Source organism: Jaculus jaculus, chromosome 14, assembly GCF_020740685.1.
Source record: "Jaculus jaculus isolate mJacJac1 chromosome 14, mJacJac1.mat.Y.cur, whole genome shotgun sequence".
In the NCBI taxonomy this organism is placed as follows: domain Eukaryota; kingdom Metazoa; phylum Chordata; class Mammalia; order Rodentia; family Dipodidae; genus Jaculus; species Jaculus jaculus.
Genome location: NC_059115.1, coordinates 22,125,242 through 22,146,161, shown reverse-complemented (window position 1 = coordinate 22,146,161; position 20,920 = coordinate 22,125,242). Strand labels below are relative to the sequence as shown.

The 20,920-nt window shown below is 51.1% G+C and overlaps 2 protein-coding genes across 2 annotated transcripts; both read left to right on the top strand.

The window, feature by feature from the left end:
• Nucleotides 1-557: 557 nt before the first annotated feature.
• Grwd1 (glutamate rich WD repeat containing 1) lies at nt 558-9,491 on the top strand. The gene is made up of 7 exons (XM_004672279.2): nt 558-901; nt 1,083-1,200; nt 1,295-1,451; nt 6,810-7,023; nt 7,143-7,285; nt 7,471-7,668; nt 8,540-9,491. The coding sequence occupies exons 1-7, from the start codon at nt 715-717 to the stop codon at nt 8,855-8,857; spliced, it is 1,335 nt and encodes a 444-aa protein (XP_004672336.1). The 5' UTR covers nt 558-714; the 3' UTR covers nt 8,858-9,491.
• A 6,765-nt stretch (nt 9,492-16,256) lies between these two features.
• Nucleotides 16,257-19,403, top strand: Kcnj14 (potassium inwardly rectifying channel subfamily J member 14). Its single transcript, XM_004672278.2, has 2 exons — nt 16,257-16,961; nt 18,615-19,403. Exons 1-2 carry the CDS (start codon nt 16,257-16,259, stop codon nt 19,209-19,211), a joined length of 1,302 nt encoding a protein of 433 aa, XP_004672335.1. The 3' UTR covers nt 19,212-19,403.
• Nucleotides 19,404-20,920: the final 1,517 nt, after the last annotated feature.

Here is a 20,920-nt window from a genome sequence, read left to right as displayed (position 1 = left end):
GGTCCTGCTTATCAAACTAGGAGGCTAACCAACTCACAGAGCCAATTTCACGTCTTGAAAGTTCTTAAGCTCACCATTGAGGATCTATTTCTGACATCTCATTATGCCAATTAGCCAAACAGCCGGTGGGGCGATAAAGCTGATGCATTCAAGTAGCCACCTTTCTGATTAAGTGACCCCTGACTAGAACTGCCATGGGAATGCCTGGTTAGGCTATCGACTGCCCCTAGAGGATAGATTCGACGGCTAACTTACACATTAATATCCAGCTGTCTACACTAAAGCATTTTGAAGTAATTTAAAGCCATCATAACAGGGAGAGGAGAAGAAACCGGCCCTCAAGGAGCAGAAGCCCAGTCTCCCAGACTGTCAGTTAGTGCTCGTTTGCATATATGAATAATTAACTAAATTGTAAGTGGAAAGGCAACCCTGTGAATGAAAGGTGGAAGACAGGAGCTCCGAACGCTGGGCCTCCTGAAGAACTACAAATCCCAGAAGGCCAAGCGCTACCGCGCGGAAGAGCTCCCAAGGTCATGCGGGAGACACATCCCTGTAGCTTCAAGCTTTCCTGGCTGTACCCCGACACCGTTACCTTGGGTTTCTGGTGGGTGGGGGTTTCCAAGGTAACCGTAGAGCGGGGTGGGTCCCAGGTTGTAGAAAGCGAAGCCCGGAAGTGACGTATTTACCATGCGCCCACGGTAAGAGGCTTCGAAGATGGCGGCGCGCAAAGGCCGGAGGCGCACGTGTGAATCCAGGGAGCCCATGGAGACCGAGTCCTGTGACCCAGGTTCCGAGGGCCCGCCTCAGGTCTACCTTCCCGGCCGGGGCCCGCCGCTGCGTGAAGGAGAAGAACTGGTCATGGACGAGGAGGCCTACGTGCTGTACCACCGTGCGCAGACCGGTAGGACGAGGTCCTGAGGAAGGAAGGGCCGGGCTCTGAGCTTCACCTGCAGAGATGAGGCTGGGGTCTGAGGCAGGAACGTCACATGGCAGATGGCTAGCCTCTGAGGGAGATGAAGGCCAGGATGTCGCTTTCCCGTCCTAGCTTTGCAACCCCCTCTTCCCCACCCTCCCTTTTGCAGGCGCCCCGTGTCTCAGTTTTGACATAGTCCGAGATCACTTGGGCGACAACCGGACAGAGCTCCCTCTTACGCTCTACCTGTGTGCGGGAACACAGGCCGAGAGCGCCCAGAGCAACAGGTGAGACCCAAGTTCTTCCAAGGACTTCATCAGAGAGTCGCCCTTCCCCAAGCATCGTGGCATCCAGTGTCTTAACTCGCCCTGTGTTTCCCAGACTCATGATGCTTCGCATGCACAATCTGCATGGGACCAAGCCCCCACCCTCAGAGGGCAGTGATGAGGACGATGACGATGAAGAGGATGAAGAAGAGCAGAAGCCTCAGCTGGAGCTGGCCATGGTTCCCCACTATGGTGGCATCAATCGAGTTCGGGTACAGATCCTTTCAGGGTCATGCTCTGCAGTCTCTGCAACACCCTACCTTCCTTCCTCCCTCCCTCCTTCCTTCCTTCTGTTTGTGAAAGAGTTTCAGGCAGGCTGCTATCAAATTCGAGCATTTCTGACCTGCTTCAGCCTCCTGACAGTTGGAATAACAGGCTTGAACCACCACACTCAGCTCCCTTCTGCTTCTAGAAAAGTACTTAGTACATTAGTGCTGTATGTCTTAGGCATGATAATAATTGTGTTACATGCTATGTACCTTTTTTGTGTTTTGTTTTTCAAAGTAGGGTTTCACTTTAGCCCAGGCTGACCTGGAATTCACTATGTAGTCTCAGGGTGGCCTTAAACTCACGGTGATCCTCCCACCTCTGTCTCCTGAATGCTGGGATTAAAGGTGTGCACCACCAAGTCCAGCTCCGTTTTTGTTTTTGTTTTTAATTTATTTCGGTGCGACAGACAGAGAGAGAATGAGGCAGATAGAGAGAGAATGGGCACGCCAGGACCTCCAGCCACTGCAAATGAACTCCAGACGCCCCCTGTGCATCTGACTAACATGAATCCTGGGGAATTGAGCCTCCAATGGGGGTCCTTAGTCTCCCGCCCCCCCCCTTTTTTTTTTTTTTTTTTTTTTTTTTTCCTGAGGCATAGTTTCACCCTAACCCAGGCTGGCCTCAAGCACATGGACATCCTACCTCAACCTCCCAAGTGCTGTGGTGTGCCCCACCACACCAACTTTAAACATTTAGAAAAACATTTTATTTATTATTATTATTACTTTGTTTTTTTCAAGGTAGGGTCTCACTCTAGCTCAAGCTGACCTGAACTTTACTACGGAGTCTCAGGGTGGACTCGAACACATTGCGATCCTCCTACCTCTACCTCACAAGTGCTGGGATTAAAGGCATGCGCCACCACGCCCAGCTTTATTTATTTATTTATTTGAGAGAGAATGGGTGTATCAGGGTCTCTAGCTACTACAGATGAACTCCAGATGCAATCACCACCATGTGCATCTGGCTTACATTGGTAATGGGGAATGGAACCTAGTCCCAGGCAAGTGCCTTAACCACTAAGCCATTTCTCCAGCCCCTTTTTTTCTTTTTTCTTTTTAAATTTTATTTATTTATTTAAGAGTGACAGACACACAGAGAGAGAGAGAAAATGGGCACACCAGGGCCTCCGGCCACTGCAAATGAACTCCAGATGTGTGTGCCCCCTTGTGCATCTGGGTAACGTGGGTCCTGGGGAATCAAGCCTCGAACTGGGGTCCTTAGGTTTTACAGGCAAGCGCTTAACTGCTAAGCCATCTCTCCAGCTCTCTTTTTTTTTCTTTTAAACTTACCCAATGGGCCAGGCATGGTGGCGCACGCCTTTAATCCCAGCACTTGGGAGGAAGAGGTAGGAGGATCTCCATGGGTTTGAGGCCACCCTAAGACTACATAGTGAATTCCAGGTCAGGCTGAGCTGGAGCCAGGCCCTACCAGGGGGGCGAGGGGAAAAACTTACCCAGTGGGACTAACTGTATAGTGGCTGAACTAGTGTCAGTTTTTGTTTGTTTGTTTGTTTTTTTCAAAAAGTCTCACTCTAGCCCAGGCTGACCTGGAATTCAGTATGTAGTCTCAGGCTGGCTTTGAATTCATGGCCATCCTCCTACCTTGTCTTCCCCATTGCTGGAATTAAAGGCATGTGCCACCACTTCAGGCCTAGCATCTTCTTTTAGAAATAATTATTGATCCATTTGTGTGTGTGTGGTTGTGCCAGTGCCTTTTGCAACTGCAAGTGATTGTCAGGCACATGGGCCACTTTTTAACTTTTCATTGACAGCTTCCATAAGTATAAATAATAAAGCCTTAATTACTTCCCTCTACTCTCAAATCCACCCTATATTGAATCCCCTCCCTCTTCCAATTAGTCTCTCCTTTATTTTGATGTCATCATCTTTTGTTACTATTATGAAGGTCTTATGTAGGTAGTTTCAGACACAGGGAGGTCATGAATATTAAGGCAATTTTGAGTTTGGAAGATTGCATTATAAGCAATCCTACCCTTTGGTTCTTAGAATCTCTCTGCTACCTCTTCCACAATGGACCCTGAACCTTGGAGGGTGTGATAGTGATATCTCAGTGCTGAACTCTCCACTGTCACTTCTCAGCACTGTAGTGAGTTTGAGTCACCCAGTGGTCACTGACATGGGCTGCTTTTTTCATTCAGCTTACATGAGTGGCTTGGAAATTGAACCTGGGTCAGCATGCTTTGCAAGCAAGTACTCTTTCTTTCTTTCTTTTTTTGGTTTTTCGAGGTAGGGTTTCACTGTGGTCCAGGCTGACCTGGAATTAACTCTGTCATCTCAGGGTGGCCTTGAACTCATAACAATCCTCCTACCTCTGCCTCCCAAGTCCTGGGATTAAAGGCGTGCACCACCACGCCCAGCAAGCAAGTACTTCTCCACTGAGCCATCTTCTCAGTCTCTAGTGTCTTCTGATGGCACAAGTCTATATAATCCCAGCTACTGGGGCCCTGATGTATCTTAGTGGTAAAGTGCTTGCTTGCTTCTGCTGCTCTGAGACCCATTACTGCAAGAATAAAAAGTAGGGGGCTGGAGAGATGGCGTAGCAGTTAAGCGCTTGCCTGTGAAGCCTAAGGACCCCGGTTCGAGGCTCGGTTCCCCACGTCCCACGTTAGCCAGATGCACAAGGGGGCGCACGCATCTGGAGTTCGTTTGCAGAGGCTGGAAGCCCTGGCGCACCCATTCTCTCTCTCTCCCTCTACCTGTCTTTCTCTCTGTGTCTGTCGCTAAATTAAAAAAAAAAAAAAAAAAGAATAAAAAGTAAATCAATCATCTTCCTCTCAGGTAGTCATGGTGATAAACTGGGGATACAAACAGCATGAGGAGCAGTGTTTTAACTACAGCTGGTTTTGTATGTTTCCAGCAAATTATTACCATGCCCTAGGTACCAGTGTAAAGCCTGAGAATTTAGCAGCAGGTGGAAAGTCTCAGGATCTATGAACTTAACATGCTAGTACAGGGAAGAACAAGAAGAAACTTGCAGGGCTGGAGAGATGGCTTAGTGGTTAAGCGCTTGCCTGTGAAGCCCAAGGACCCTGGTTCGGGGCTCGATTCCCCAGGACCCACGTTAGCCAGATGCACAAGGGGGCGCACGCATCTGGAATTCATCTGCAGTGGCTGGAAGCCCTGGCATGCCCATTCTCTCTCTCTCTCTGCCTCTTTCTCTATTTCTGTCAAATAAATAAATAAAAATAAACCAAAAAAAAGAAGAAGAAGAAACTTGCAGGTGTGTGACATGTTACAGGTGCTCAGTGTGGAGAAAAACTAAAATGAAGCAGGGCCAGGGTGTTCATGGGTAAAGCTCCCCTGCCATTGGAAATGGTGTGTTAAAGGAGACTTCAGTGAGCAGATGCTCCTGAAACACAGGAGGAAGTGAGGCAAAGATACCTGTGAGAATAGAGGCAAGCAAGAGAAATACAGGGACAAAGGCCTGGGGGTTGGGCTTAGAACTTAACATGTTTGGGGAGTTTTGAGGGAAGTTGGGGAGACCAGTGTGTGGAGCAGAATGGGCGAGGGGAGCAGTGACAAGATTTGGGGGATAAGCAAAAAGGAGACTGGAGCTGGGTGTGGTGGGACATACCTTTAATTCCAGCACTGGGGAGGCTGAGGTAGGAGGATCACTGGGAGTTTGAGGCCATTGTGGATCTGCAGAGTGAATTCCAAGTCAGCTTGGGCTAGAGTTAGACCCTGTCTTTAAAAAAAAAAGAGAGAGAGAGAGAGAAGTGGTAGGGTCTCACTGTAGCCCAGGCTGACCTGGAATTCACTATGTAGTCTCAGTCTGGCCTCAAACTCACAGCGATGCTCCAACCTCTGCCTCTTGAGTGCTGGGATTAAAGACGTGCACCACCACGCCCAGCCAAAATAATTTTTTTTTTTTTTTTTTTTTTTAGGTAGGGTCTCACACTAGTCCAGGCTGACCTGGAACTCACTATATAGTCTCAGGGTGGCCTTGAACTCACTGTGATCCACCTACCTCTGCCTCCCAAGTGCTGGGATTACAGGTGTACACCACCACGTCCAGCTCAAAATAAAATTTAAAAAAATTTTTTTGTTTTCTTTATTCATTGAGAGTGACAGAGTGAAAGAGGCAAAAAGAGAGAGAGAGAGAGAATGGGTGTGCCAGGGCCTCCAGCCCCTGCAAACAAACTCCAGATATGTGCGCCCCCTTGCGCATCTGGCTAACATGGGTCCTGGGGAGTCTATCCTCGAACAGGGTCCTTAGGGTTCACAGGCAAGTGCTTAACCGCTAAGCCATCTCTCCAGCCCAAAATAAAAATTTTTTAAATGCTGGATGGCTCAGCTGTTGAGGTGCTTGCCTGCAAGACCTAACTACGCAGTACCCATGTGGAGCCAGGTGCACAGAGTGGCACATGTATCTGGAGTCCATTTGCAATGACTGGAGGCCCTGGAGTGCCCATTCTATGTGTATATATCTGTCTGCCCCTCTCTCTTTTTTTTCTTCTTTCTCTCCTTGCAAATGAATAGCTATTTTTTTAAAAAGTACTAAAAAAGAGAGAGATTGGTTTAGTCCTTGTGAGCCGTTGTAAAAATTTAAGAACGGAGGCTGGAAAGATGGTTTAGCCATTAATCGCTTGCCTGTGAAGTCTAAGGACCCCAGTTCGAGGCTCAATTCCACGTAAGCCAGATGCAGAAGGTGGCACATACATCTGGAATTCGTTTGCAGTGGCTGGAGGCCCTGGCATGCCCATTCTCTATGTATCTGCCTCTTTGTCGCTCTCAACTAAAAGTTAAATGAAAATATAAAATTTAAGAATGGGTGTGCATTTGTTTTAAAAACATCTCTCTGGCTGCCATGCAGCAAAAGGTTGTGAGCCTATGGAGAGGAGGACTGCATCAGTAGTAGCATGTGTTTTGTTTGCTTCGGCAGCATATATACTAATATAGTAGCATGTGTTTGGGGCCCAAGACAGTGAACATAGAGGAGTAGGCAAGTGCCAAAATGGAAAATCAAGCTAAAGAATGTAACAGCAAACACAGCAAAAGCATGAGAGGACTGTTACCTGGGGCCCTCCAGCATGCAGATGGTTCCAGAGACAGAGTCTGAATATGCTCCTAAGGGCTGGTGGGAGTCAGAGTTTTATTCCCAGGTATCTTGGAGTTTGGTCCTGAACCCACTACCTACCTCCACTCCAGCTTGAGAAGGTTGTGGTTTCTTTCCCACAAATGTTTCTGGGAACTGTAGACTGCCTCTGAGCATGCAGTTTTGGGACTGGGCCTGCCCTAAGCCTCTGCTCCGTGTTTTGTGTGCCCCTTTTCCTACAGGTGTCATGGCTAGGTGAGGAGCCTGTGGCTGGGGTGTGGTCAGAGAAGGGGCAGGTGGAGGTGTTCGCACTACGGCGTCTCCTGCAGGTGGTGGATGACCCCCACGCCCTGGCAGTCTTCCTTCGGGATGAGCAGGCCAGAGTGAAACCAATCTTCTCCTTTGCTGGCCACATGGGTGAGGGCTTTGCTCTGGACTGGTCCCCCCGTGTGCCTGGTGAGTCCTTGTATTTTGCTTATGGTTTAAGGAGACAGGGTGCATGGATTGATTGGAGTTCAGGGAAAGCGGGAGGGTGCCCAGGTGGAGTGAGATGGCTTTCTGACATTTTTTCCCAGGTCGTTTGCTAACTGGTGACTGTCAGAAGAATATTCATCTTTGGACACCAACAGATGGAGGCTCCTGGCATGTGGACCAGAGGCCTTTTGTGGGACACACACGTTCTGTGGAGGATCTGCAGTGGTCACCAACGGAGGACACGGTGAGGGAAGGCTGCGGCCCTGGGCACCTGGGTCTGAGGAGGCTGGCTAGGAACTTCAAATGCTGTGCATGAGGAAAGGGGTTCGGAGCCAAGGGCCTGATTCAGTCTGCAAGCTAAAATCTAGGCCTTGTGTCTATAGGGTGGGGGTCCACACCTGTGCACTCAGGCTCCCTCCACCTACCCAGGTGTTCGCCTCTTGCTCAGCTGATGCCTCTATTCGCATCTGGGACATCCGGGCAGCCCCAGGCAAGGCCTGCATGCTCACCACAGCCACTGCCCATGATGGGGATGTCAATGTCATCAGTTGGAGCCGCCGGGAACCCTTCTTGCTTAGTGGCGGGGATGATGGGGCCCTCAAGGTCTGGGACCTGCGGCAGTTCAAGGTATGTTACCAGCTGGGGCTATTGCAGACAGATCTTATCTAGTCAGAAGTAGGAAATCAAGTTCAGATGAAGAAGCAGGTTGAGCAGGGTGGGGTTACTCATTCCACTGCGAGACTAGTTGTCAAGCCATGGCATAGCTAGACAGCAGAGTCTACAGTTCCCACCTGCCCATGGGCTCAGGGTCCACCGGGGATTGTAGTGTGTTCTAGGGGATTTTTAAACCTTCAACTGACAAAAGAAGCCCAGCTTACTCCTTGCAAGAGCGGAAACACATGCAGAAAGGATAGGTGCACAGGTGACATCACAACTAAGCTGAGTTGTCTGTAGAGCAGAGCACTACCATCGGTGGGTGAGACGGCACTTCTGGTGTCCCTCTGGAGAAACCCAGAGCCTTTATCCCTCACTGCTGTGCTGTCATCCTCTATAGAATTAGCCCTGGGGAAGCTTCCAGAGGTGGGTACAGCCCTCCATGCCAGCTGGCCCTGGGAACCTTGACTAACAGTTCCCAGCACTGCCTGTGCCCAGATCGAGTGCTGTTGTCCTTTGGAGGCTATCTGGAGCTTCAGGGAGTCGTTTCTGCCCCTTTAAGGGCTTAATAGGGTGTGTGCTGGGAAGACCCCCCTCCTCTATAGGAAGAAAAAACAAAGTACACCAGAGACACACAGGGTTGGGGCTTCCTGTGACCTGGAGTTGGAAAGGGAAGGGCTTTATAGGTAAAACCACAGATCCCAGGAGCCTCCTTACCCATTGTCTTTTGCCTACTTTCTTTGATGGGATTGTGCCTTGTGGGGACTTCTGGGGAGGCCTAGTTGATACCTGAGGTTGGTCTCCAGTACTTGTGCTGAGGCCTGATTCCCATCTTCTTCCATAGTCTGGCTCCCCAGTGGCCACCTTCAAGCAGCATGTAGCCCCTGTGACCTCCGTGGAGTGGCACCCTCAGGACGGTGGGGTCTTTGCAGCCTCAGGTGCCGACAACCAAATCACACAGTGGGACCTGGCAGTCGAGCGAGACTCAGAAGCAGGTGAGGCAGAGGCCGACCCAGAGCTGGCAGCACTCCCCCAGCAGCTACTCTTTGTGCACCAGGGTGAGACGGACCTGAAGGAGCTGCACTGGCACCCACAGTGCCCCGGGGTCCTGATCAGCACTGCGCTGTCTGGCTTCACTGTCTTCCGCACCATCAGTGTCTGAGGTTCGGCCTCACCTTGGCTGTGCTGAACTGGAGTGTGTCCCCAGGTGGGATATGTCACACAAATGGATATGGACAGCCCCCAAGCAAGATCTTGTTTGGCTCACTGGAACCTTACAAGATGGAGTCTCCTGAGCTCATGGACCTTAGAAGACTCAGTTTGATCCTCTGTTTTGTATGCCACGAATACCAGAAACCTGGCTTGGGTAAAGACTCCACCTGTCACAAGGCTTGGGGGTCCAGCTGTGGTCTCCATGTGGGATTTTCTTCAGCTTTAACACCTTGCTTGACTTTGACTTCTGGCTCCGATCCAGTTCTGGCTGTTGGTTGCACCAGGGACTTCAAGGGCTTTGCTGTGGCTGGGCCAAGTTTGACATCTTAGTTCTTCCATTTTGCCCCTTGCCATCTGGTGGGCTTGGCTGAGACCTGTGGAGGGGCAGCGCAGGCTCCCCTCCTCTCTGTCCTGCTACCTAGCCCTGTGCCGGTGGAGGAATAAGACTAGTGAGGGAGCCAGGCACACGCCTGTAATCCCAGCATTTGGGAGGCAGAGGTAGGAGGATCACTGTGAGTTCAAAGCCACCCTGAGACTACACAGTGAATTCCAGGTCAGCCTGGCTAGACTGAGGCCCTACCTCGGGAGAAAAAAATAGACTAGTGACGGGCTGGAGAGCTGGTGCTTGCTTGCAAAGCCTCATGGCCTGGATTTGACTCCCCAGTGCTCACATAAAGTCAGATGCATAAAGTGGTACGTGTCTGTAGTTTATTTGCAGCGGCAAGAGACCCTGGTGTGCCCATATTCATTTTCTCCCTCCTTCTCTTGTCTCCTCTCGCAAATAAATAATAAAAATATTTACAAAAAAAAAAAGTGAGATCCCAAGTGCATAGACTCCAGTTCTTCCAGCTGCATGGAGACAGGATTTGCGTCAAGCTGTTCTCAGGCCACCAGACTAGGAACAGCCTCTGCCCATCCCCACTCAGTGCCCGGGCCTCTGCCCACAGGGCCTCTTTTTGTCTGGCTCTCCTGTCTAGGTCAGTCTCTTCTCAGTCTTAACTCCATTTGGAGCTTACTGTCAGAGATTGGGAATTTTCCCAGGCCCCTGACTCATTAAGGCTCCATTTCAGGGACCCTTGTTATTAATGATATCACCATGTCCAGAGTTCCTACACCCACCACCTTTCATGTGACTCCATCATCCATGTCTGCTGTCCTCACTGTCTCTCCCTGCCCCACACCCATTCTCTGTACAGTCCTCTCCAGCCTGCCTGGGCTGCAGCCCAGCGTCCTGCCTGGCCAGTCTCCCTGGCTCCCCCTCTGCGGCGCTGAGCTGGCCCCACCCCCGCCCCCCCTCTGTCCAGGCCTTGATCCGCTGTGGACTCAGGTCGGGTGCCCGGCTCAAGGCCCAAAGGGGCCAAGAACAGACCACAGCCCCGCAGCACCCACAGAGGCCTCCCTCCAGCCTGAACAGAAGAGCCCCCAGCACAGGGCATGGGGGTGGGCGGCCCCCCCAGGTATGTGCAGCCATGTGAGCCAACCCAACCTCCCCTTCCCTCCGGCCCCCAGCATCCTCCATGACACTCCTGCCTCAGCACCTTCGTTTTCCGGCTTCCAGCTCTGACCCAGCTTATATTTCTCACTGCTCCCATCCTCCCTTGCAGAGAACCCCTTCCTCCCCATCTGCCTCCACTACCTAAGTGGGCTCCATTTTTCTTTTTCCAATACTGCTACTTTGACTACTACCCTCTCTGGGTCTCTGCCCTCCGGCACTCTTTCTCTGGATCCTTCTCCGATTCTCTACGCACACACCCTATTCCCCTCTGCCTGGGTATGTCCATTGGTCTAAGTGATTTCCATGTGTCTAGGCTGTTGGTGCCATGGACACCAGGAGAGTGGGGCAAGTGTCTCGCTTCCCCTACTAGGTCGGTGTCTTCCCTCTTCTGTAGTTGAGCCATCCTGTGTCACCCCCCTCCTGTGGTCTGCTGTGCAGACCCCTCTGGTTGGTGGGGGGTGGAGGAGAAGCCTTGCATGAATTGGGGGCGGAGCTTCTCGGCCCAGATTACGCAGTGACTTTGACATGAAGTCGAAGCACCTTAAGCCCCATGTCTCCTTTATATGGAAACATTAAGCTGCTCTTGCAGGTCAGGTGGGGGGGATGGGATCAGCATCCTTTGCCCTCCCTGCTGCCTTTGTGAGGGGGTGGGGAGAGGGAGGAACCCAGCCAGCCTGGAACTGGGCCTTGTGGGACACCGACATCCCCCTGCTGGTTAGGGTCCTGCTACCCTGAAGTGGAACAGGCTGCCCAAGGCAAGTGACAGAGGTCGAAGAGGCTTGGAATTCAAGTCAGCCTTCTAGCTCAGGGCCTCCAGACTGAGATGGGGTGAAGCCTTTGGCCCCTGGCACCCTGAGCAGTCAAGGTGAGCCCTGGGGGCTGGTGGGTTCCGTGGGTGGCAGTAGGTCTGCTATGCCGGAAACTGGTCCGACTCAGAAGCAGGTGATCATGGGGCTGTGGAAAGCCTCAGTTGGGTTCAGGCTTGCTGCCCCTCCGCAGCTGAGGGGCCTGAGCCAGGGCACCTCCTTCCTCCACTCCGGGCTGGCTCTTAGGGACTAGTCCAAGTGAGAACGGGTCTGCAAGGGCAGCATGCAACTGTTGCTTTCTGGGTTCTTGACTATAAACCTGCTCTTGGGGTGCTGGCCTGCTTCTCCTTCCCAGAGAACCATCTCCAGCATCCAGGGCTTGTACTGATGCAGGCCAGTTCCATCCACTTGGATGGGCGCCTCTGGTTCACAATTGGGTGGGTCTAGTGACTGCCTCAGGACACAGCTGGGCTGTCTGTACTTGTGGAGACCATAGAAGAGGTATGAGAGCCTTTGGTGCTAAACATCATACTAAGAGTCCTGGGATGGAGTGACTAGGCCCTGCCATCAAGCTCTGAGTTTCCCCAGAGTCTGGCCACTTAGAGTCCAGCCCAGTGAGGTGCTTTCAGCCAAGCTGTAGCTAGAGGTGAGCTCAAAGATCCAGGCGGTCCTCACCTAGGTCAGGAAAGGTTGTTACTGGATATTGTCGCAGTTGGTGAGTGGCTAGGCCAGGATTCAGCCTCGAGCTGCCTAATGTCTTTCATCCGGATCCCTTCCTTTCAGATTAGGAGATTTGATCCTTATTCTTTTTTTAAAATAAATATTTTATTTTATGAGAGGGAGAATGGGCACACCAGGGCGTCCAGCCACTGCAAACGAACTCCAGATGCATGTGCTGCCTTGTGCATCTGGCTTATGTGGGTCCTGGAGAGTCAAACGGGGATCCTTTGGCTTTGCCAGCAAATGCCTTAACCGCTAAGCCACCTCTCCAGCCCTTGATCCTTACTCTTCACTTGAGTAAACTGAGGATGTGGGAGAGGGCAGGACCAGGCCTTGGGTCTTGCTGACCAGAGAGCACTACCTTTCTGTGACTCTGTTGTGGTTGAGGAAACTGAGACCCCAGTACAGAGGATCCTCTAGTGCAGAAGGTCAAGGCTGAACCCATGTTAACACCTTCATGCGAACATAATTCGTGTGTCATCGTCAAAGTGAACAATGTTTTGTTGAGATACTGGCAGTCAAATCAGAGCCCAAGGCCATCCCCTACTGAGCCACCATCCCCTCTGTTGTTTGTAACATGCTCTGTGGTTACACCAACTAAGGTTGGGACTTTCTCATCACCCAAGAAATAAAACCCAAGCCATCTTCCCATTTCCCCAGATGGACACGACTTCCCAGGTTTTATCTGTTCTGGACGTTTCAATTGTCCCTCAGGATCCACCAAAGACCTCCCCCCAAAAAGAAAAAAGTGCAATGTAGACCATGTTCTTCAGTATAATGACACTTTTGTTTGTTTGTTTTGGTTTTTTTGAAGTAGGGTCTCACTCTAGTCCAGGCTGACCTAGAATTCACTATATATTCTCAAGGTGGCTTCGAACTCACAGCAATCCTCCTACCTCTGCCTCCCAAGTTCTGGGATTAAAGGTGTGCACCATCACACCTGTCTTCAGAGGACACTTTTTAATGTATTCGTCCCAAATTTGGTGAATTCATGGATGTGGAAACTGTGAAGACAGGGCTGACTACAATGGCTTTTGGGTTTACTTGGCTTCTCTCACTTAGAGTCGTGTTCTCAAGTGCATGCGTGCCTAAGGTAGTTGCTCATGATCACAGCTATTTGGGGTCCAAGGTACAAGGATCATTTGGGCCCATAAACTACAAGCTCGCCTCAGCAACATAGGGACCCCTGTCCCAAGATGAAGAAAGTTCATAATGTTCAATATGTACTTCATTTCTTTTTCCTGCCAAGTAGTATTCTCCTTTTCATGATTTTTAAAAATATTTTAATTTACTTATTTGAGAGAGAGAGAAAGAGAAAGAAAGAAGCAGAAAGAGAGAGAGAGGCAGATAGAGAATGGGTGCAACAGGGCCTCTAGCAGCTGCAAACAAACTCCAGACACATGCATCACCTTGTGCATCTGGATTAACATGGGTCCTGGGGAATTGAACCTAGGATCTTTGGCTTTGCAAGCAAGCACCTTAACTGCTAAGCCATCTCTCAAGCCCTGGGTTGTTTTTTTTTTTTTAATATGTTTTATTTATTTGAGAGGAAAAGAGAAAGAGGTAGAGAGAGTGTGTGTGTGTGAGAGAGAGAATGAGCACACCAGAGCCTCCAGCCACTGCAAACAAACTCCAGATGCATGCACCTCCTTGTGCATCTGGCTTATGTGGGTCCTGGGGAATCAAACCTGGGTCCTTTGGCTTTGCAGGCCAGCACCTTAACTGCTAGGCCATCTTCTCCAGCCCTATTTTTTAAATATTTATTTGTCTATTTGCAAACATAGAGATAGAGAGGGAAATAAAGAGAATGGGTGCACCAGGGTCTCCAGCTACTGCAAACAAATGCCAGATGCATACATATGTCACTTTGTGCATCTGGCTTTATGTGGGTACTGGGGAATCGAACCCAGGCCTTCAGGTATTGCAAGCAAGCACCTTAACCACTGAGCCACCTCTCCAGCCCCAGCGTAGGGTCTCACTCCAACCCAGACTGACCTGGAATTCACTATGTAGTTCAGGCTGGCCTTGAACTCACATGATACTTGGCCTTCATAATGCTGGGATTAAAGGTGTTGGCCACCACACTTGTCAGAGGGAGAATGGCCACACCAAGGCCGCCACCTGCTGTAAATGAACTCCAGGTTCAGGTACCACTTTGTGCATCTGGCTTTACATGGGTACTGGAGAATCAAAACCGGGTACTTAGGCTTTGCAGGCAAGTGCTGAGCCATCTCTCTAGTCCATAGTATTCTGTTTGTTTGTTTGTTTGTTTGTTTCATTTTTCGAGGTAGGGTCTCACTCTGGTCCAGCTGACCTGGAATTCACTATGTAGGCTCAGGGTGGCCTCGAACTCACGGCGATCCTCCTACCTCTGCCTCCCAAGTGCTGGGATTAAAGGCGTGCGCCACCACACCTGTCAGTATTCTGGTTTTTATTTTGATTTTTCGAGGTAGGGTCTCACTTTAGCCCAGTCTGACCTGAAATTCACTATATATTCTCAGGGTGGCCTCAAACTCAGGGGGATCCTCCTACCTGTACCTCCCAAGTGCTGGGATAAAAGGTGTGCACCACCACACCCAACATATCTCTCTCTCTCTCTCTCTCTCTCTCTCTCTCTCTCTCGTAAATTTATTTGAGAGGGCAAAAGAATGATGGCATGCCAACATCTCTTGCTACTACAAACTCCAGATGCATGTATGTACCACTTTGTGCATCTGGCTTTACATGGGTACTAGGATCCAACCTAGGCTAGCAGTCTTTGCAAGCAAGCTCCTTTAACCCCTCAGCCATCTCCCTAGCCCTAAGTATAGTATTCTTTTTTTTTCTTCCAAAGTAGGGTCTCACTCTAGCCTAGGCTGATCTGGAACTCACTTTGTAGCCCCAGGGTAGCTTTGAACTCACAGGGATCCTCCTACCTCTACTCCAGAGTGCTGGGGTTAAAGGTGTGTGCCACCACACCTGGCCCAAGTAGTATTTATTTTTCTCTGTTTGGTTTTTCAAGGTAGGGTTTCACTCTATCCCAAGCTGACCTGGAATTCATTATATAGTCTCAGGGTGGCCTCCAACTCATGCTGATCATCCTACGCCTCCCAAGTGCTGGGATTGAAGATGTGTACCACCATGCCCTGCCCAGGTGTTTGAGACACAGTCTTGTGTAGCCCATGCTGGCTTCAAACTCTTTATCCTCAAGCCTGTTGAGTGCAAGGATTACAGATATGTGTCAACATGCCAGGCTCTGTGTTTCTCCCTCAACCAGGGCATTGAACTAGGGCCCTGTGCTAGGCAAGAACAGCTCTACCACCTAGCACATCCCCTTAGCCTGCTTTTTCTAGCCAAAGTCTTTCAGGATGGGAGGTTTCTAACTGATGTCAGAGACCAGCTCATCCTTCCTTTCAGAAGTGTTATTTCGTGGTTGCCAGAGAGCTGGATATCTTGAGCCAGTTACTTAAATTTCCAGTGCTTCAGTTTCTCTATCTGTAAGATGAGGATGTGTATCTCAAAAGCCTATTCATTAAAAAAAAAAAAAAAAAGAGGGGGAGGCTGGAGAGATGGCTTAGTGGTTAAGTTGCTTGCCTGTGAAGCCTAAGGCCCCAGGTTCAACTCTTCAGAACCAAAATAGGCCAGATATGCATGGTGGTGTATATGTGTCTGGAGTCCGCTTGCAGTGGCTAGAGGCCTGCGCACACCCATTCTCTCTCTCTCTCTCTCTCTCTCTCTCTCTCTCTCTCTCTCTCTCATAAAAATTAAACATAAAATAAAATAAAATTTAAAAGCCTGTTCTAGCCAGCACTCGGGATAGTGAATTCCAGGCCAGTCTAGGCTACAGCAAGACCCTACCTCGAAAAACCAGAAAAATAAAGCTTGTTCTTGGGGCTTGGTGTGGCTAAGCAGTTAAGGGCTTGCCTAACATGCATTAAGCAGAGGGCGTGGGTTTCTCCGTCATTCTTTCATTCTCTCTCTCACACACACACATACAGCTTATTCTTGAGCTCAAATATGTAAATTCACACACAGTGCATGGTCAAAGCGACATAATTTAGCATTATTCATGTGTTACCAGGCCTGGGAGTTTGGTATGTATTTAGCGCTCACCGTTAGTTACAAGTACCCAAGCACTTCCTGCACCACCATATTCTTAGACCTTGCTGGATAACGGCTGGAAAGTTCCACCCCTTTGCAAGATGGGTCCTCTGGGCCAAACAGAGCACAGTGTCCTGGCCAGTGTGCCCTCAGTTCCTGGCACCCCCCTGACGTCCCTGCTCTTTTTCTTCTGCAGGTCTGGGGCGCCCGCCCCCCGCTAGGCCAAGAGGAGGGGGTGCCCCCACCTAATGGGCCTGGCCAGGGCCCTGCGCCGCCTGAGCGGCGCGCTGGAGTCGGGGGACAGCCGAGCGGGCGATGAGGAGGCCGGGACGGGACTGTGCCGCAATGGCTGGGCACCTGGGCCGGTGGCCGGGACCCGTCGCCGGGGACGCTTCGTCAAGAAGGATGGCCACTGCAACGTGCGCTTCGTGAACCTGGGCGGCCAGGGCGCGCGCTACCTGAGCGACCTGTTCACCACGTGTGTGGACGTGCGCTGGCGCTGGATGTGCCTGCTCTTCTCCTGCTCCTTCCTCGCCTCCTGGCTGCTCTTCGGCCTGGCCTTCTGGCTCATCGCCTCGCTGCACGGCGACCTGGCCGCCCCGCCGCCGCCCGCGCCCTGCTTCTCGCAGGTGGCCAGCTTCCTGGCCGCCTTCCTCTTCGCGCTGGAGACGCAGACGTCCATCGGCTACGGGGTGCGCAGCGTCACCGAGGAGTGCCCGGCCGCCGTGGCCGCCGTGGTGCTGCAGTGCATCGCCGGCTGCGTGCTCGACGCCTTCGTGGTGGGCGCAGTCATGGCCAAGATGGCCAAGCCCAAGAAACGCAACGAGACCTTGGTCTTCAGCGAGAACGCCGTCGTGGCACTGCGTGACCGGCGCCTCTGCCTCATGTGGCGGGTGGGCAACCTGCGCCGCAGCCACCTGGTGGAGGCTCACGTGCGGGCCCAGCTGCTGCAGGTGCGGGGAGGGTGCAGGTGGGAGACTGGAAGTGAGGCCTGGGCCTAGTCTGTGGGGTCAGGAGAAGGCTGGGTACAGTACCTAGCATCTTGTGCAGGGGGACCCCCTCCCCGCGCACACACACACACACACACACAGTAGACCCAGGTGACCTAGGCTAAAGAGCTCTCTATGGCCTGAGAACTGCATGGTAGGGATCACAGGCAAGTTAGACCTCAGCGACCATATCTGGCCTCAAACCTACCCTCCCCTCAACACAGAGTTCCCGGAAGTCTTGGAGCAGAAGTTTCCAGCAAAGGACAGGATGGTTTAGGACTTGAGGAAGGCCACAGAACACAAGCACAGGGCTTCTGGGCAGGAGCCAGCAGCGTTCTGGGAGACCTGCTGCGTGATGAGGGCAAAGCATGTGCTGGGAAGCCGACCTCCCAGCTGAGCTACTCTCACCAGCCACTGGGGGCAGCAGTCTCCTCCCAGCCAGGCTGGAGGAGACCACACGTTCCTAGACTTGGGGGTTCACATTGCTTAAGCATCCCAGTTCTTAACAAACCTTGGAGCTGCCGCTGACCTTGCCAACGAGGAGGCTGACTGGCAGTGGCAAGTGTAGCTCCTAAAAACTTCTGGGGCTTAGCTATTTCAAGAGAACAGCCCCCACCCCCACCCCCTTCCCCCTGCTGCCAGAAGCACACCACCTTGCCTCTGTCTGGCCCTTGGAGACATCCAGATTCATGAAAGGGAGGAAAGCTTCTTCCACAAGTTTGTGGGGCAGGGACATGACCTAGGAGTCTGTAGGGAGTGCAAGCCAATATTGGCCAGTCCCTTGCATGGTCACTCCCACATCCACAGAGATGGAGGTCATAGCTGGGCTGATGTGAGGACAGCCCCAGGCCAGCCTGAGGCAGTAGGGAGTGGCTTGTGTTGAAGCTAGATCGTCCTCGCTCCTCCTCCTTCTCATCTTGGTTTCTGTTTCTTTGGCATACATTAAGTCCTTTTCCTACTCTAATTCCCAGTTGGACATCACACTTATCTCCTGTTGGCTCTGTCTTGCTGATTTCTATGACTTAGAGCAAATGTCACTGTATCATACCACCCTCTCCCTTTTACCTCTCTCCTTTCCTTAACCTCGACTTTCCTCATTTTGGGGTGTTTGGTGTTTGTCTCTTCTTTCATCCTGTATCTCTCTGGGTTTGTGATCCTTTATCTCTGAGTCTCTGTCTTTCTCTTTTCTGTCTTTCTTTCTTCCTTTCTTCTTCTTCTCCTCCTTCTTCTTCTTTTTTTTTGGTTTCACTCTAGCCCAGGCTGACCTGGAATTCACTATGCCTACATCCCAAGTGCTGGGATTAAAAAGGCGTGTGCTGTCCTGGCTGTTCCTGGCTGGCTGTCCCACAGTTTTTTTTTTGTTTGTTTTTGTTTTTTGAAGTAGGGTTTTACTCTAGCCCTGGCTGACTTGGAATCCATTAGTAGTTTCAGAAAGGCCTTGAACTCATAGCAATCCTCCTACCACATGCGCCACCATGCCTGCCTGGCTCAGTTCTTTCACTTGGAGCCCTGCATCCCTTCCTCCCCCACCCCACACTACTCTTTGGACTCTTGTCTTTCTTCCTTTCTCACAGTCATCTGTATTCACCTTTCTGACTTGTCCTTTCACCTCTGCAGCCTCGTGTGACCCCTGAGGGCGAGTACATCCCACTGGACCACCAGGATGTAGACGTGGGCTTCGACGGAGGCACTGACCGCATCTTCCTTGTGTCCCCCATCACAATTGTGCACGAGATCGACTCTTCCAGTCCCTTGTATGAGCTGGGGCGGGCTGAGCTGGCCCGGGCTGACTTTGAGCTGGTAGTCATTCTCGAGGGCATGGTTGAGGCCACAGCTATGACCACACAGTGCCGCTCATCCTACCTCCCAGGTGAGTTACTGTGGGGCCATCGTTTTGAGCCAGTCCTCTTCCAGCGTGGCTCCCAGTATGAGGTAGACTATCGCCACTTTCATCGCACATATGAGGTCCCCGGGACGCCCGTCTGCAGCGCCAAGGAGCTGGACGAACGGGCAGAGCAGGCCTCCCACAGCCCCAAATCGAGCTTCCCTGGCTCCCTGGCTGCATTTTGTTATGAGAATGAACTTGCTCTGAGCTGCTGTCAGGAGGACGAGGAGGAAGAAGACACCAAGGAGGGGACCTCAGCAGAGACCACAGAGGGAGCTGCTAGCCCCCGAGTTCTGACACCAACCCTGGAGCTGACCCTGCCCCCATGATGCAGCTGATGTCCCTTCCCCATGTGGGTCCCCTTCCCAGAGGTGATGGATGACTAGAGGGATCTGGCCTCTGCTGGGAGGGGTCAGGCATTTACCAGGACCAATGGCCTGCTGGGCAAACACTAGCTGGTGATGATGTCATGCCTACTGAACCTTCATTTCTCTGCTTCCTGCTCCCTCCTGAGACCCCTTTATGAGCCCAATGTGTGAGTCTTCCCAAAGCTGAGAGATCCAGAATTCTGGACCACCCAAGAGGAAGGCCTGGGAGTTCCATTCCTCCCCATGGCTGGGCCTGGGTTGTTGAGCAGGGTCAGAAATCAGTGGGTAGACAAAACAGCCTGTGAGGAGGAAGACATGTGTCTACACAGATTAAGAAATTTAAATCAACCAGGTATGGTACATGCCTTTAATCCCAGCTCTCGGGAGGCAAAAGTAGGAGGATCATAGCGAGTTTGAGGCCAGCCTGAGACTACAGAGTGAATTCTGGGTCAGCCTGGGCTAGAGGAAAACCCTACCTCGAAAACCAAAAAACAGAAAGAAGCTTAATTCAAGGGATTGTTGCTCCTGGACTCAGCCACTCTCAGAAGAGAAGGTTGTTGAATACTCTGAGGGCTGAGGTTCATCTCGATGGAGCAAAGACTGCATGGGAAAAGACCTACACAGTTGTGACTCTGAGTCTAAGCTGACCACAGAGGCCAATGCAGGTGATTCTAAGAACAGGCTGACCGAAGAGTTGAGCTGCTTCAGAAACTACAGCTATGTTCCTAGAATTCACAAGACAATGGTGGATCTGTGGGTTTGGAAGGGTTAATGTGACAAATGGGAGTTTTTGGTACCAGAAAACCAGAGTACCAGCTCTCAAGTATCCAGCTGAGGGACTGTCTCACTTCTCCACGATGCACACACAGGTGGGTTTTGTTGAAGTGCCATTCTAGAATGTCCAGAGGCGTCAGGATAATGTGGCTGGAGGTTGACCACAGAGTCCAGGCGGGATTCTAGACATCTGTGGTTTGCTGGCTGTCCAGTCTGTCCAGCCAGCTGACCATTTCATTGACCAGTGACTTCCTGTGGTTCTTTAATGCCAAAAGGAATCAGGCTCTAGGGATCAGAGTTGTTGCTTCCCGAAGCCTGGAAGGTTCCAGTCATCAACATGTAGGCTGCCTAACAGTTCTGGAATGTGAATGCCACTCTGGGATGCCCTCGTAGTGAAGATTCAGGCAAGACCCTGGGGGTCACAGGGTTAATTAATGGGCAAGAGAATGGGGAGGCCTGAGGCTGGTGAGCCTAGAATACTCTGAAATACTATACCTAGTGATGTGTAACTATTTCTTAAAGATATTATATACATGTGTATTATATATATATATACATAATATAAATACAGATGTCTATTTGCTCTGCTGATTCTTGTAGCCAGGTGAGAGGGATCAAGCTAGTTGGAGCCCTCTTTAGGGATCCAGGAAGTCTCACACTGAGTCCTAACTGCATCAACTGACCCTGTGACTGTGGGCAGATCCTTCCCCTCACATTGCCTCATCTGTGACAATAGCCATTGAAGCTTGAAGTTCTCAAGGAGGATGGTCTCTCAACATCATGGAGGCTTGGATGGGTTTCAGATCCTGGGATTTCCTGTCCCTTGTCCTGTCCTGGAACACCAGTCCTTCCAAGGACAGCTGGAGAGAATAAAGCCTTGCTGGCCAGCTCTGAAC

Bases quoted from the DNA above. Each gene is read 5' to 3' on its own strand.
- Grwd1 (XM_004672279.2), top strand. From the start codon at position 715: ATGGCGGCGCGCAAAGGCCGGAGGCGCACGTGTGAATCCAGGGAGCCC. The intron at 1,452-6,809 runs GTACAGATCCTT...CTTTTCCTACAG, and splicing joins GTGGCATCAATCGAGTTCGG to GTGTCATGGCTAGGTGAGGA. The intron at 7,286-7,470 runs GTGAGGGAAGGC...CCACCTACCCAG, and splicing joins GGTCACCAACGGAGGACACG to GTGTTCGCCTCTTGCTCAGC.
- Kcnj14 (XM_004672278.2), top strand. From the start codon at position 16,257: ATGGGCCTGGCCAGGGCCCTGCGCCGCCTGAGCGGCGCGCTGGAGTCG. The intron at 16,962-18,614 runs GTGCGGGGAGGG...TCACCTCTGCAG, and splicing joins TGCGGGCCCAGCTGCTGCAG to CCTCGTGTGACCCCTGAGGG.